At 41.7% G+C, this 16,314-nt stretch overlaps 1 protein-coding gene across 1 annotated transcript in view; it reads right to left on the bottom strand.

Moving 5' to 3' along the window:
- Positions 1 to 336: 336 nt before the first annotated feature.
- Positions 337 to 16,314, bottom strand: part of kat2a (K(lysine) acetyltransferase 2A) — a 61,557-nt gene continuing 45,579 nt past the window's right edge. The window contains exons 12-18 of the mRNA XM_072487335.1: positions 15,196 to 15,306; positions 14,914 to 15,057; positions 12,296 to 12,410; positions 5,544 to 5,580; positions 4,035 to 4,098; positions 2,228 to 2,312; positions 337 to 1,180 (exon numbers count right to left, since the gene is read on the bottom strand). Of these exons, the coding sequence (XP_072343436.1) occupies positions 987 to 1,180; positions 2,228 to 2,312; positions 4,035 to 4,098; positions 5,544 to 5,580; positions 12,296 to 12,410; positions 14,914 to 15,057; positions 15,196 to 15,306 (750 nt within the window). The 3' untranslated portion in view covers positions 337 to 986. The remainder of the gene's footprint in view (positions 1,181 to 2,227; positions 2,313 to 4,034; positions 4,099 to 5,543; positions 5,581 to 12,295; positions 12,411 to 14,913; positions 15,058 to 15,195; positions 15,307 to 16,314) is intronic.

Here is a 16,314-nt window from a genome sequence, read left to right as displayed (position 1 = left end):
TATGAAAGAAGTCATGATAAAAGTGAATCTTAAACCTAAATGCACTGCATTGGAGCAAAACTCCCACTCCTCTTTTCGGCAGATGTAAAATTTAATACAAAAGTTTCATAAATGTTCTTGAAAATGCTCCCATTGACAATGAAACTTTTCAGCCTATTGGAATGTATAATGAATGTAGAAGTGAACATCTTTCAAAAATATACTAGCAATAGACCAATAATGCAGTAAAATAAAAATAGATTTGCCTTTATGTACCTTGAATATCCTAAAGTGATATTTAATGTTTTTATACGACTTACATGCGATTGTTTTACAAAGAGCAAGAAATAACGACCATTTTCATTTGAGTGAAGTTACTGCTGAATTTATTTACATCAGCAAGACGTTACAGCAAACGTACAAAATGCAACTCAGTTAAAAAAAAAATTACAAAATCTGTAGGTAGTCAGGCATTATCACAACATGCCCCATTTATAGTTTACTGACAGGCAACGCTGGAGTCACAGACTCCACAGAGTGAAACGTGAGAAGCTCACTGTAGTACGCATTCTGCTGAAATGATCTACTTTGTGTCGGTTCCATCATCGGTTTCAATAAGCAATATAAACGCTTAGTGATTACTTCTGTGATGGGTGTCATCTTGCATGTGTGTGAATATGACAGACTATTAGATATCCAAGTGGAGCCTCCAACGTCCTTTTGGTGTACAATTTTGACAGTAGAAACTACATGCAGTTTGATGGATACTTCAACAGTTAAACACTGGAACAGACTGGATGTTTGTAAAGATAACGATTCATTATGGTTACCATTAACCAGCCCATGCAATTACAGGATATCATAAGGGCATTCAAACAAATTTCAGCAATGCCACTTTCCGAAACTGATCAGATCAAGTTGCCATTTAGGAGTAGTTTATTCTGTCGTGTCCTTGGTCTGTCAGACCTGAATGTCCAAGCTTTCAGTTATCCCTTTGGGAAGTGTTTTCACTTGTCCAATAGCCCCATTTCTTTAATCTTGAAGTAGAAAAACTTCTCCAACATGTTGGCACATTTGCAGTAATCGCTCTCAGGAGGGTTATACTCACGGCAATTTGTGATGATACGTTGGACATCAGCAATAAATAATTTCTTGGAAACATAATAACGATTCTTTAGCCGGTCACTCATACTCTTCAAATCTGTGGCAAAAACAAGAATCAATATAGTCATCTTATCCCATAGGATAAGTTTCTTTTGTAATTTATATGAAAGTAAACTATAAGAGAATAAGAAAATCTAAAAATGGTAGATACTGAGCAAGTTTGCAACTTGCGCAAGTTTGCATTTTCCACAATGTAAAATAAGATACATAAATGAAGATATGAATTCAACGGTTAAAAGGAATGACCGAATTTACACACTTCTAGGCAGTCAGTCTAATTGCCCTATTTTGATTAACTGCTATTAATTTAGGAGGGGGGAACTGTTGCTGTGGTAGCATAGTTACAGACCTCGCAACTGACCTAAGGAAAAATGTAAATGAAGTCTAAGTATCATCCTCTCTTTACAAAAACAAAGCCAATGAACGTGGCTCATCAAGAGATAAGCAGCCCAGCAGAATATATATTGGCTAAAATTCAAATGAATTGTTGCTGACTGGAACAAAAGCTTAAGATAAGCTAGCTCACAAAATGGCTATTTCTTTTGAAACTTTCTTCATGTCGACTCACATTAATAAGTTTTTTAAAAAATGACAGTGTGGTCCAGCTGATTAATGTTGGGTCAAGTAGAACCCGCTACAAGTCACCACAATCATAATTACAGAGACTAACTGCATTAATGTGCGAACATTGCCAAAAAGTAATCTGATCAAATGCGAATAGCTAATTAAAATGAAATTGCATAGCATGTAGAGTCAATTAGAAGTACTTTATATGGGCAGCAGGGTGGCCTAGTGGTTAGCACAGCTGCCTCACGGCGCTGAGGTCCCAGGTTCGATCCCGGCTCTGGGTCACTGTCCGTGTGGAGTTTGCACATTCTCCCAGTGTTTGCGTGGGTTTCGCCCCCACACCCAAAAATGTGCCGAGTAGGTGGAGGTGGATTGGCCACACTAAATTGCCCCTTAATTGGAAAAAATAATTGGGTGATCTAAATTTATATTTAAAAAAAACAACTTTACATATCTCCTTTACAACAGAAAGGTGAAAGAGTTAAAATTAAAAACTTGTGCAATTACTGAAACATACCAATTGGAAACCGAATAATTTCATAGTAATCTGGAGCTTCAGATTTCTTCACCGGTTCCATGAAAGGCCAAGCACTAGGATGACTCTGTTAAAGAAAATAAAATGGTTTGAGATTGTGAATACTGGAAAATAGTATTATTATTATTATTATTTCTTTTTTTAAAATGGTATTTTGTTCCAAACGCATGTAACAGCAAAATATAAAATACACAGCACATAAAATCAGTCTAGTTTGTACAATATTTCCCCTTTTACTCGCCCCCCCCCCCTTGCACCCCCTCGCGACAAACATTTCCTCAACAGCATCATGAACAACTCCCATCCCAATTGGAAGTCCTCCTCAGACCCCCTCAACTTGAATGTAATCTTCGGCAACTGGAGAAAGTCGCACAAATCCCCCAGCCAAGCCGCCAACCCTGGCTGCGTAGCTGACCTCCAATTTAACAGGATCCTTCGCCGGGCAATTAGAGAGATAAATGCCATCGGCCCCCTTCCCCTCCAGAAGATCCGGCACTTCTGATACCCCAAAAATCGCCATCATAGGGTCCAGCTTAACTTCCACTCCCAATATCTTAGATAGCGTGCCAAACACCACCTCCCGGTATCTCTCCAGCTTCTCACAACCCCAGAACATATACGCATGATTCTCCACACTTCTCACACCCCCTGGAAGAACCCACTCATTCAGGCCCGAGTCACATGTACCCTATGCACCACCTTGAATTGAATCAATGGAAAATAGAATTTCAGTTCTCTATTTTGGAGGGAAGTCTGTAAAATAAAGAGAACTAAAACATGCTACGTGATACAGCAAGCTTTTACCACAGGGCAGTGAAAGATGGATCTGGTTCTGCATTTATGAACACCAGCTTAGCTGTGTTATCAAGGGGAGGTATCCAGCAGCCTCTGGTTGCTTGCTCCAGTAAAGAAAACCAAAGTTACGATGGTCGACAAGGCAGCAAAGTGGTTAGCACTGCTGCTTCACAGCAGCAGGGACCTGGGTTCAATTCCAGCCTTGGGTGACTGTGTGTGGAGTTTGCACATTCTCCGTGTGTCTGTTTCCTCCGGGTGCACTCAAGAAGGTGTGGAGCCACCTTCATGAACTGCTGCAGTCCATGTGTTGTAAGTACACCCACAGTGCTGTGAGGAAGGAAGTTTCAGGATTTTGACCCAGTCACAGTGAAGGAATGGTGATATATTTCCAAGTCAGGATGGTTTGTGCCTTGGAGGGGAACTTGCAGGTGGTGGTTTTCCCAGGCATCTGCTACCCTTGTCCTTCGAGGTGGTAGAGGTCAAAGATTTGGAAGGTGCTGCCGTAGGAGCCTTGTGCGAGTTGGTGCAGTGCATCTTGTAGATGATGTGCACTGTTACCACTGTGTGTTGGTAGTGGAGAGTGAGTGTTTAGAGCGATGAATGAGTGCCAATCAAGTGGCCTGCTTTTTCTTGGATAGTGTCGAGCTTCTTGAGTATTGTTGGAGCTGCACTCATCCATGCAAAAAAAAGTTCAATTGGTACATTTAACTATGGCATTTAGCTGCTTGATAATACGGCTACCAGTTAGTACAGAAAAATATTTATTTTAATGGATTCAGAAAATAGATGAAGTAACGGTTTTATGGCTATATCAGTTAATAATTCAATACCACCTTCGATAATTTGTATTTCTTAGTGAAAAAGCAATGACTCAATTATAGCAGTCTTCAATATCAGAAATCTAGAGATCAATGGCATACTTGCTGTGTTCACATTAGCAAGGGTTATTACAAATAATCCTTTAACCATATCCTATGTACTTTCTTCTCACAACCTTTATTTGGGCCAGTAGATTTTTCAAAGAATTGTGCAATTGATCCGGATCCTTCAGTTCTTTCCTAGAAAACAAAGTAGAAATTGATTACGAACCTTATTAACATACATTAGATTGCAGACTAATGCAGTTTCAGTGGTTATAGTCGGAAAAATATTTCATTGGCTATCTGGCAGGTTCACAATTCAGGCATGAAGATCTAGTGGTCTCAAGTTTAACTGTATAAAGAATGAAAAATCAGTTGCATTTCAGGATTAAATATTTTTAGTGAATGTACATTTTGTAAACTTAAAGCTGCTAAGATAATTGACCGAGGGATAAATCAATAACTCCCTATTTTAATGCAGATTTGATGGAACATCACAGCAGTAAGACATGGATCACCCAATTAGGATGGTAAATAAGAACAAAATATTTTTAAAACTTTGTTTCACAGAGGAAGCAAAGAAATGGCAATATATTTGTATGGTTCTTGCACTCTTAATATCAAATTGGTTTATGTTTAGGAATATCATCATTAAGTGTTTATGTAACAAAAGTTTTTTTTGAAACTGTGTTTAAAAGAGGAAATGTTTAGTAACTCTCGTGTTAGACATAACTACATTAAACATAACTAATAGGTAGTTTTTTTTTGTTTAAGTCCTAATACTCACAACATCACTGAAAAACAAACTCAAGTTATTGCGTTGCAAAGCAACTGGAGTTGAGTTTACAGAAAGTAGATTAGTTATCTGCAATCGATTTATCAATCTATAGTTAGAAATGTAGCAACTTTGGTTCTTTGAAATCAAGAAATTATGAAATGTTTTTTCATTCCTTAAAATTGGCCAGTACCCTTCTGCAAAAACGTGTACTAGTTAAATCTAACACTTACTATCCTCCCTTCCACCAGGAATGAGGCTGTACACTACATGGTGTTCATCGCCATTCTCAACACTTGTGATATGCGAAGTTGCCAATGTCAGCTTATAACAGGACCTGGGGGCAGCATGGTGGCGCAGTGGGTAGCACTGTTGCCTCACGGCGCCGAGGTCCCAGGTTCGATCCCAGCTCTGGGTCACTGTTATTGTGGAGTTTGCACATTCTCCCCATGTCTGCATGGGTCTCATCACAACCCAAAGATATGGAGGACAGGTGGATTGGCCATGCTAAATTGCTCCTTAATTGGAACAAAATGAATTGGGTACTCTAAATTTATATTTTAAAAAAGGACAAGCAGGTGCAACAATATTGTGACAAGTCACACAGTGACTTTATCTCCATTCCTTTATTTACACATCCTGGGATTCCCTACCAATGAGAGCACAACAGCAGCATTATGACTATAGCATTTCAGGGAGACGGCCACCTGCCTTTTCTCAAGGCTAGGGTAGGGCAATAAAGGCAGCTTTTTCAGAATTGCCCACATCTGGAGAATTTTAGAATATTGTGTGTTCAATCTATTGTCTAACTTCATCATCCGGTCTCAGTTTATATTGATACAAAAAACCTTTGACAAACTGTCCTTACCCTTTCTCTTTGCCACTAGGTTTCCATCCAGTTTCCTCTGTTGGAGAGAAAAGGATGAAGATGTTACAATTTGGGTTACAAGAACATTATTCTCTGCATCAATACATGGTAGACAATTCATCGACAGACATCAAATTACCCAAGATTTTACTTCAAAATATCTTTCTTTCTATATACGGCATGTGGGCATCACCGGCCAGTTTCTGTTGCCCCATCCCCAATTACCCACAAGACTCATTCTTGAACTGCTGTCGTCCATGTGGTGCAGGTACACCCATAGTGCTGTTAGAAAGGCAGTTCCAGGATTTTGATCCCATGACAGTGAAGGAACAGCGATTTAGTTCCAGGTCAGGTGATGTGTGGCTGGAAGGGAACATGCAGATGGTGGTGTTCCCACATGTCTATTGCCCTTGTCCTTCTAGGTGGTAGAAGTCACTGGTTTGCTATCAAAGGAGCCTTTGTGAGTTGCATCTTGTATACAGTACATACCGTAGTCACTGAGCATCAGTGTTGGAGAATGTGAATTTTTAAGTTCCACCAGGATGGGGTGCAAAGCAAGCGAGCTGCTTTGTCTTGGATGGTATCGAGTTTCTCAAGTGTTATTGGAGCCGCATTCATCCAAGCAAGTGGTGAATATTCCATCACATGCCTCAGTGTGCCTTGTGAGAGGTTCATAAGCTATGGAATTCAGATGATTTGCTCATCTCAAAATTCCTAGCCTCGGACCTGATTTTTTAGCCACAGTAATTAATGTTGCTGGGCAACATTAAAATAAACTGCAATTCATATAGAACAGAAAAGCACAGAACAGGCCCTTCGGCCCTCGATGTTGTGCCGAGTATTGTCCGAAACCAATATCAAGCTATCCCACTCCCTGTCATTCTGGTGTGCTCCATGTGCCTATCCAATAACCGCTTGAAAGTTCCTAAAGTGTCCGACTTCACTATCACAGCAGGCAGTCCATTCCACACCCGAACCACTCTCTGAGTAAAGAACCTACCTCGGACATCCCTCCTATATCTCCCACTCTGAATCTTATAGTTATGCCCCCTTGTAACAGCTACATCCACCCGAGGAAATAGTCTCTGAACGTCCACTCTATCTATCCCCCTCATCATCTTATAAACCTCTATTAAGTCGCCTCTCATCTTCCTCCGCTCCAAAGAGAAAAGACCTAGCTCCCTCAACCTTTCCTCATAAGACCTATCATGCAAACCAGGCAGCATCCTGGTAAATCTCCTTTGCACCCTTTCCAATGCTTCCACATCCTTCCTAGTGAGGTGACCAGAACTGCACACAATACTCCAAATGTGGTCTCACCAGGGTCATATATAGTTGCAGCATTGCCCCACAGCTCTTAAACTCAAGCCCCCTGTTAATAAATGCTAACACACTATAGGCCTTCTTCACAGCTCTATCCACTTGAGTGGCAACCTTCAGAGATCTGTGGACATGAACCCCAAGATCTCTCTGTTCCTCCACATTCCTCAGAACCCTGCCGTTGACCCTGTAATCCGCATTCAAATCTTTTCTACCAAAATGAATCACCTCCCACTTATCAGGGTTAAACTCCATCTGCCATTTTTCAGCCCAGCTCTGCATCCAATCAATGTCTCTTTGCAGCCTACAACAGCCCTCCACACCTCATCCACTACTCCACCAATCTTGGTGTCATCAGCAAATTTACTGAACCACCCTTCAGCCCCCTCCTCCAAGTCATTGATAAAAATCACAAATAGCAGAGGACCGAGCACTGATCCCTGTGGTACACCGCTGGTAACTGGTCTCCAGTCTGAAAATTTTCCATCCACCACCACCCTCTGGTCTTCTATGTGATAGCCAGTTACTTATCCAATTGGCCAAATTTCCCTCTATCCCACACCTCCTTACTTTCTTCATAAGCCGACCATGGGGAACCTTATCAAACGCCTTACTAAAATCCATGTATACGACATCAATTGCTCTACCTTCATCTACACACTTAGTTACCTCCTCAAAGAATTCAATCAAATTTGTGAGGCAAGACTTACCCTTCACAAATCCGTGTTGACTATCCTGGATTAAGCTGCATCTTTCCAAATGGTCATAAATCCTATCCTTCAGGACCTTTTCCATTAACTTTCCGACCACCGAAGTAAGACTAACCGGCCTATAATTACCAGGGTCATTCCTATTCCCTTTCTTGAACAGAGGAACAGCATTCGCCACTCTCCAGTCCTCTGGCACTATCCCCGTGGACAGTGAGGACCCAAAGATCAAAGCCAAAGGCTCTGCAATCTCATCCCTTGTCTCCCAAAGAATCCTTGGATATATCCCATCTGGCCCAGGGGACGTGTCGACTCTAAGGTTTTTCAAAATTGCTAATACATCCTTCCTCTGAACATCTACCTCTTCCAGCCTACCCGCCTGTATCACACTCTTATCCTCAAAAACATGGCCCCTCTCCTTGGTGAACACTGAAGAAAAGTATTCATTCAACGCCTCTCCTATGCCTTCTGACTCCATGCACAAATTCCCACTACTGTCCTAGGCCGGCCCTAACCTCACCCTGGTCATTCTTTTATTTCTCACACAAGAGTAAAAAGCCTTGGGGTTTGCCTTGATCCAACCCGCCAAGGACTTCTCATGCCCCCCTCCTAGCTCTCCTAAGCCCTTTTTTCAGCTCATTCCTTGCTTCCTTGTAACCCTCAAGCGACCCTACTGAATGAACCTTGTTTTCTCATCCTTACATACGCTTCCCTTTTACTCTTGACAAGACATTCAACCTCTTTTGTGAACCATGGTTCCCTCACACGGCCATTTCCTCCCTGCCTGACAGGGACATACCTATCAAGTATTTGTTCCTTGAACAAGCTCCACTTTTCATTTGTGCCTTTCCCTGTTCCCATCTTATGCTCCCTAATTCTTGCCTAATCGCATCATAATTACCCCTCCCCCAATTATTGCCTTGCCGTATGGCCCTATTCCTCTCCATTGCAATAGTGAAAGACACCGAATTGTGGTCACTATCTCCAAAGTGCTCTCCCACAATCAAATCTAACACTTGGCCCGGTTCATTACCCAGTACCAAATCCAATGTGGCCCTCCCTCTTGTCGGCCTATCCACATAGTGTGTCAGGAAACCCTCCTGCACACACTGTACAAAAACTGCCCCATCCGAACTGTTCGACCTATAAATGTTCCAATCAATATTTGGAAAGTTAAAGTTACCCATGACAACTACCCTGAGTCCTCCACACCTATCCATAATCTGTTTTGCAATTTCTTCCTCCACATCTCTATTACTATTTGGGGGCCTATAGAAAACTCCTAACAATGTGACCGCTCCTTTCCTATTTCTAACTTCGGCCCATATTACTTCAGTAGGTAGATCCCCTTCGAACTGCCTTTCTGCAGCCGTTAAACTATCCTTGATTAACAATGCTACTCCTCCACTTCTTTTAGCACCTTCCCTACTCTTACTGAAACATCTATACCCCGGAACTTCCAACAACCATTCCTGTCCCTGTTCTAACCATGTCTCCGTAATGGCCACAACTTCGTAGTCCCAAGTACCAATCCACGCTCCAAGTTCACCTACCTTATTCCGGATGCTCCTTGCATTGAAGTAGACACATTTCAACCCACCTTTCTGTCTGCCGGTACACTCCTGCGACCTGGATACCCTCCTCAGTACCTCACTACTCTCAACACTGGCTTCTGGACTACAGCTCATTATCCCACCCCCCTGACAAATTAGTTTAACCCCCCCCCCGAAGAACCGTAGCAAATTTCCCTCCCAGGATACTGGTGCCCCTCTGGTTCAGGTACAAACCGTCCTGTCTGTACAGGTCCCACCTTCCCCAGAATGTGCTCCAATTATCCACGTAACTGAAACCCTCCCTCACACCATCCCTGCAGCCACGTGTTTATCTGCACTCACTCCCTGTTCCTCACCTCGCTAGCACGTGGCACCGGCAACAAACCAGAGATGACAACATGGTTTGTCCTGGCTCTCAGCTTCCACCCTAGCTCTCTAAATTCCGGTTTTAAATCCCCATCCCTTCTCTTACCTATGTCGTTGGTACCGATGTGTACCACGACTCATGACTGTTCTCCCTCCCCCTTAAGGATTCTGAAAACACGGTCCGAGATGTCACGGACCCTGGCACGCGGGAGGCAACATACCATCCGCGAGTCTCTTTCGTTGCCACAGAACCGTCTATCTGTCCCTCTATCGAGTCCCCAATAACTATTGCTCTCCTGCTCTCCCCCCTTCCCTTCTGAGCCACAGGGACGGACTCAGTGCTGGAGATCCGTTCACCGTGGCCTACCCCAGGTAGGTCGTCCCCCTCAACAGTATCCAAAGCGGTATACTTGTTACTGAGGGGAAACGACCACAGAGGATCCCTGCACTGACTGCTTCCTCCCAGCCCCTCTCACCGTCACCCATCCATCTTGATTCTTCGGAGTAACTACATCCCTGAAGCTACTACCTATGACCACCTCTGCCTCCCGAATGATCCGAAGTTCATCCAGCTCCAGTTCCCCAACGCGGTTTCTGAGGAGCTGGAGATGGGTGCACTTCATAAGGCAACTGGAAGCAATGTTACAAGGAATACATATTAATCCTGTAATGCACTAACTCCACCATCAGCCAATGCGACCAAAATGCAAAAGCTAGCTGATCGCCATGGGCATAAAGCTGAAACGGATGCAGGGCTAGGTCCTGTGAGACAGCAATAATTTAAAAATGTTATTTCATAAATGTCATAAAGCTTTCTGATGACTAGTTTTGAAACAAACTGGGATAATTCACCAAAACGGTAAAAAACACAATTCTCTCAGTGCAGTGCAACGACCAGTTCGAACAATGTCCATTAGAATGTCTCAAACCCTAACCGTCCACCCTAACCGTCCAGGTAAATTAGTAAGTTAAACATTGCCTGCTGGTGAACTAAATGCTCTCTTCTGGTCCACTTTTGCTGCACTCTTTTTTCTTTCGCCAGTGGAGATTTCAGAACTATATTTGCATAAACTTCTAACTGTATTAATTACAGAGACAGGGAACCAGATTTTGCCAGTAGTAAAAATTGGTAACCTCTAGTAGCTGCCTTCTCTTTCACTACCTATCTTCAACTGAAATCAAATTAGCCAACTAAAACTTAAAAGCTTCTCTACCTTACAAGGCCCCAGTTGCTAAACAATACCCACATGCTTATGCCTTTTATTTATTCCTCACGCCGTAGCCCTCTCCAAGCGCAATAGAAACACAGTTAGAACTTAACCAACCCCCTCCTATACAACACCTTTGTCCAGCATGAATCTAACTATAGGGTTTACCCTTGCAGGCACAGAAACATTAAATTAAGCACACTTAAAACAATGCCTTATATCTAATGTTTATCAAAACAAATATAAATCCCTTGAAGCTACGTTTGTTTTCTTAACAGGATGCTGAGCATTTATGAAATAATTTGTTTTGATAAACACTGCTGCTAACTGTAAAACCTTTAACTATTTAGACAGATGTTGGAGTGAAAGTTTGCCCAATAGGATGCTGAAGTAGTTGTACAGATGAAACAAAGATATGCACACAAATGGCAGTGGTGGTATCACCATCCAATAGCTTCAAGAGCCAGATTCCTCAACTTCGATCAGTATTGGGTTGCACACCAGCCCAGATTTGGGTAGCCTTATTTCATTGATGGAAATTAGAGACGAGCACATTCGAGAACACAGATTAATTTAAGCAATTATTCCTGTTATCACAACTGAAGAAAGACATGCATTTACATAGTGCCATTGGATGTCCCAAAGCACCTTACAGCCAATGAAGCATTTTCAAAATGTAATCACGGTTGCAATGTAAAAGCCTTGGCAGCTAATTTGTGCACAGCAAGCTCCCACAAAGAAATAAGATAATGACCAGATAATCAGCCTAGATTTGTGTTATCAACTCTGTGCCGTGGGAGTTCAATCAACAACCTTCTGACTCCGAGGCAAGAATGGTACCAACTGAGCCAGGACTGACATGGCGAACACAATATATACTTTGTAAGTTCTACAACTGCTTTCCACAAGAACTCAATTGGGATACAGCTTATGTAAAATGTTTGTTTCTGAGCTGCTCAGTTGAATTGCTGAGAAATATTTTTCATACTACCAATATTGCTTATATAGTCCTTATGCAATCCCAAGAATCCAGTGTCCAGGAAACCTCATTTACAGAAAAATAGGAACAGGAATAGGCTATTCAGTTCCATGAGCCTGTTCAGTCATTGAATTAGATCATGGCTAGCTTGCACCTCAATTTCATCCACCTGCTTATGTTCTGTAAAATCCTTGGCATACATTTCTTTAAAAATACTGTCAATCTAAAAATTACAATTAACCTAGTTAAATTGATTGATATTAGAGACTGGAATAGCAGGGGGAACTAATTGACTTAGGAAAATATTTTAGCCTCACATTACTTCTCCTACACTTCCAACAAATGTTTTGTCAGGTACGTAATCACATTCCGAAACTGTTGTCGGTCCTATTGCTTCTATTAACAGTTCACTCCATTAATTTACAATCTTCATGTTAACTAAACTTATATCTTTCTGAAAGCTCAAATCTAACTTTGAGTCTACCACATATGCGACTGCATTGGGTTTACCATACACTTCCTGCATAATGACATTTATAGTGTCTTACATTCCCATGATCAATGTACCTTCAGTGTTTCTATGCATTCTGTATTCACTCTTCTGAAATGGAACACTTACGAATTCCAGGTATACTCTCTATGGGTATCTGCCGAACTCCTTCCTTGAAGCAGGTAAGGCCAGGGTAAATTTTCCGAATCTGTGCTTGCTTTCTCTCAATCAGCTTCTTTATGATCTGTATGGGATGTAGAAGTTTATCATGGCTTCAATTAGAATTGGCTGAAGAACATTGAGTAACAGTTTATTTCTAGAACTTTGATTGATTTGCCATGGGACAAAATAGTGCTCTCCACATTCTGTGAGTACCCAGTGTGTACTCGGTTTATTGCAAACATCACTCTAAATTGGAACATGGATCATTTTAAAAGGTCTTTATTATTTGTGCATTGCTGCCTTATTCAATGCATGTTCAAAAGCTGACAACCCATGGCTTCATTACTTCCTGTTAGTCAACTATTTTTCTTCCATGTGCATTAATTCTCGTGGACATGCAACTGCGCAGTACAGAATGCTGTGGCTGCTACATAATAATGTTACTTACAAGTTATACCTACACCAAAATGAGCTAGAGAGAATCTATGAGGTTTCCTTTGGTTCACAATGGTAACTCTAGATAAATATTAAATATCTAAATGTTTAATTAAATATTCATTCACACGTGGTACCTTAACCTTTTCAGAAAGAGGACAAGATTTTAATTTCCAGTTTGCTATCCTACCTTCAGATAAAAATGAGGATCAGGAACCTATAAATGCTGGCTCCAGGATCCAAAGGGTGGATTTTGGAGATGGCCAATCAAGTGTTTCCGTCAGGAATCAAATCCAACTAAGGGTTTCGGGTGGGCTTGACGGACCAATTGTTGACCATGCAGTGATCAAAGATTAGCAGCCCTGCTTTAGAAGTGGATGCTGCTGAAGTATGTAGGGAGGTGCAAAGTTGCCTCCATTCCTAACTGAGTAAATAAGAGAGCCAGATGATTTGGAGCGTTCAAACATGAGGGCGAAATCCCATAAACGGTAACGGACACTGCCACAAGTGTGGCTGTCTTTTGCTGCAGCACCTTCCACGTTAAATACAGTCTCTGGCTCTGGTGCCTGCCTGGGTGTCATTCGCCATTTCGCAGATGGCCTCCTGGTGTATCACCCTGTGCCAAGTTGAAAATCCAGTCAGCGTAAGAAGAATATCCTTAATTAAGCCCTCAAGGGGCTTAACTGGTAAATTACCACGACCAGGCTATTCCTGCTTAATTCCATGGAGGTGGGCCTGTGTTGTGGAGTCCATTTAAATAAGATTTGTATAGTTTTCCTAATTACATTAGCTATCAGTTTTAGCTGACTTACTCAAGGCGATAAAACAGGACTATATGTTGTTTCCTGTTTGAATGGGACATTTTCTAACATTTTGTTGTTATACAAGCACATTGATATTATAGTACTTTCACGATGTGCTGGACCTGAAAATTTTATTTGAATTACTCATTTCATGCATGAATCTCTGACCAATAAAACAAACATTAGGTGGCACCTATAGGCTGCTGAATTGACTTCCAATAACAATGAAGACAACACAAACTGCAGATATTATAAATCTGAACTAAAGACAGAAAATTCTGGAAATACTCATCAAGTCTCTTGAAGTCATTAGATTCTGTTGAGTGAATAATAGAATTAAGGTTTCAGGTTGGTGACCTTTCGTCATAAGTGGAAGAGATTCTTTTGGTTCCAAGCATATAGAGGGGAGGGAAGGTGGGGCGGAGGGGGGGGGGGGGGGGGGGGGGGGAGGCTAGGAGCAGGATTCCCCGACCCCCCGCCGGGTCGGAGGATCGGCGGAGGGCGGCATGAATCCCGCCCCGCCGGACGGATTCTCCGGCGCCGGTTTTCGGCCAAGGGCAGCCCCCCCCCCCCCCCCCGGCAACTCTCCGGGCCCCGATGGGCCGAGCGGTCGCCCGTTTTCGTCCAGTCTCGCCAGACCTGGCTTGTTGGCCGTCTAGCGGGGTCCTCGGGGGGATCCGGCCCCCGGGGGGGGGGGGGGGGGGGGGAGACCCCACGCTGGCCTGGCCCACGATCGGGTCCCACCGATCTGCGGCGGGCCTGTGCCGTGAGGGCACTCTTTACCTCCACGCCGGCACTTTTTGTGGAATTAGAGGTCAGTGCATAAATGGACCAAGAGACACGGATCATATCGGAGTCTGCCACATTAAGTTACATGTTTCTCTCCTTATTTTGCAATACTTTCATTATAAATTAATATTCATATTTATAAGGACACTGTCTGCATGAACTTCTTGCTGTCATGATGTCCTCCTGCCAGTGGTGTTGCTGCTGCTCCTCCATTGAAAGGAGGGTGTAATTACAATGTGACAAGTCTATATAGTTATGGTTATAAATGTAAACAGAAGAATTTATAATGAAAAATGAACATACTGATGCAATTTAAAATTTTGCAGATATATAATAAATACCCAATTATTGTATAATGATTACCTAATTATTACAAAGAATGGTTAAATCAATAGAAGCATTAAGTTTGGCATTAAAGCCCTGTCTGCCTTCTGAATTCTATGGCTCAATTAATGCCTTGTGTTTCATGAATATATTTATTATTCAACATATCTACATCAAATATACAAAAATGAAGGTCTCCCGCAACAGAAATAGCACTGTTCAAGGTGGCCTTACCTCCTTCTGCTTCTTTATAATATGGGATAATTCTGTGTACGGGATTCTGGGATTAAGCTCACATTCCATCAACGTTGCTCCTTCATAATCCTTGATGTATCCCACATAACGACTTTTGGGAACTTTTATATCTTTTGAAAATCCCTGGAGAGGGACAGAATAAAACATAAAAGAGCCATATTCAATTTATTTTTAAAAAATGAGTATTATGTCTTGAAGTCATTAGATTTTACTGTTTGTTCTGACAGAGGGAGAGATATAGCATGAGCTGAGGAGCAGTACCTGCTTTTTGAAGTAGCCAATGGCATATTCATCTGCGTACGTCAGGAAATGCAGAATGTTGTGCTTAATGTGGTATTCTTTCAGGTGATTCATCAAATGTGTCCCATAACCCTGCCATGTGGAAATATTTTTAAATTAATATTTAATGCCATGCATTTACTGGTGCTTCTATGTGGGTACATATAATCACACAGCTTCAGTGAAAATTTCACCCCAACTCCCAGGATCAAACTGGTGCAAAGCTCTATGTCTCACTGAAGTTTCAACTACTGTGTGAAGTACAGAATTATGAGTTCAGAAACATATCTGAGATTGAACATCTGGCCAACAGTAGCAGTAACAACCTAACAAAATAATTCATTGGTAGGATGATAGACAAGTTCTATAAAATCCACATGTATTTTTCTCAAATGATTCTTGCAGGTCAAAAGAAAACCCACAATAAAGTGGATTCCTATTGCACCATTTATAAATAAATGATCCCAAGGCATTTGTTTTTACTGCTTGTATATTAATATTGGCCTTCAGCACTGCGTTCACTAACTGCTTCACGTGAGATATACATTATGCAAAGTTTGGAATAATTTTTGTGTGAATAAAACATCGATATTGGAATGAACATAAATTGTAAAATTGCATCAAAATTCCTTGTGCAGGATTCATTCCCAGATGTGTGAGCATTCCTTTGAAAAGCTGCGAAAAGGTTAAATGCTTCCTTTCCCTGCACCCTCTAAGATACAATATGTACGCTTTGTCCTTTCAATATCAGCTAATGGTCTGAAACTTTTATAGTTGTGAAACTGGTAGGGATATTTAATGTCAGTCAAACCTTGTAGTGTATGTAGATCTCCTTAAGAGGGGAGATAACCAATGTTTAAAATGTATGAGTTATTAAAATGCGTAACATCTTTACATTGGAGCCACATTCATTTTAGGTGACAGTCGATTGCATTATTTTCCTTTGTTGTCTGCATGTTAATGCTGACTCGTTGGCACGGTGTTCACTAACTGCTTTGTGAGATATACTGTGTACTATGCAAAGTTCAGAATGAACTTTCTCGCTGGAAGCAAACAAATCGGAAAGAAGCACTTAGCAGGATTAAACTTGACTGTCATGGT

This window comes from Scyliorhinus torazame, chromosome 21 (genome assembly GCF_047496885.1).
Source record: "Scyliorhinus torazame isolate Kashiwa2021f chromosome 21, sScyTor2.1, whole genome shotgun sequence".
Lineage (NCBI taxonomy): Eukaryota > Metazoa > Chordata > Chondrichthyes > Carcharhiniformes > Scyliorhinidae > Scyliorhinus > Scyliorhinus torazame.
Note: the sequence above shows the minus strand (reverse complement) of the source record. Positions and strands in the feature narration are given on the sequence as shown.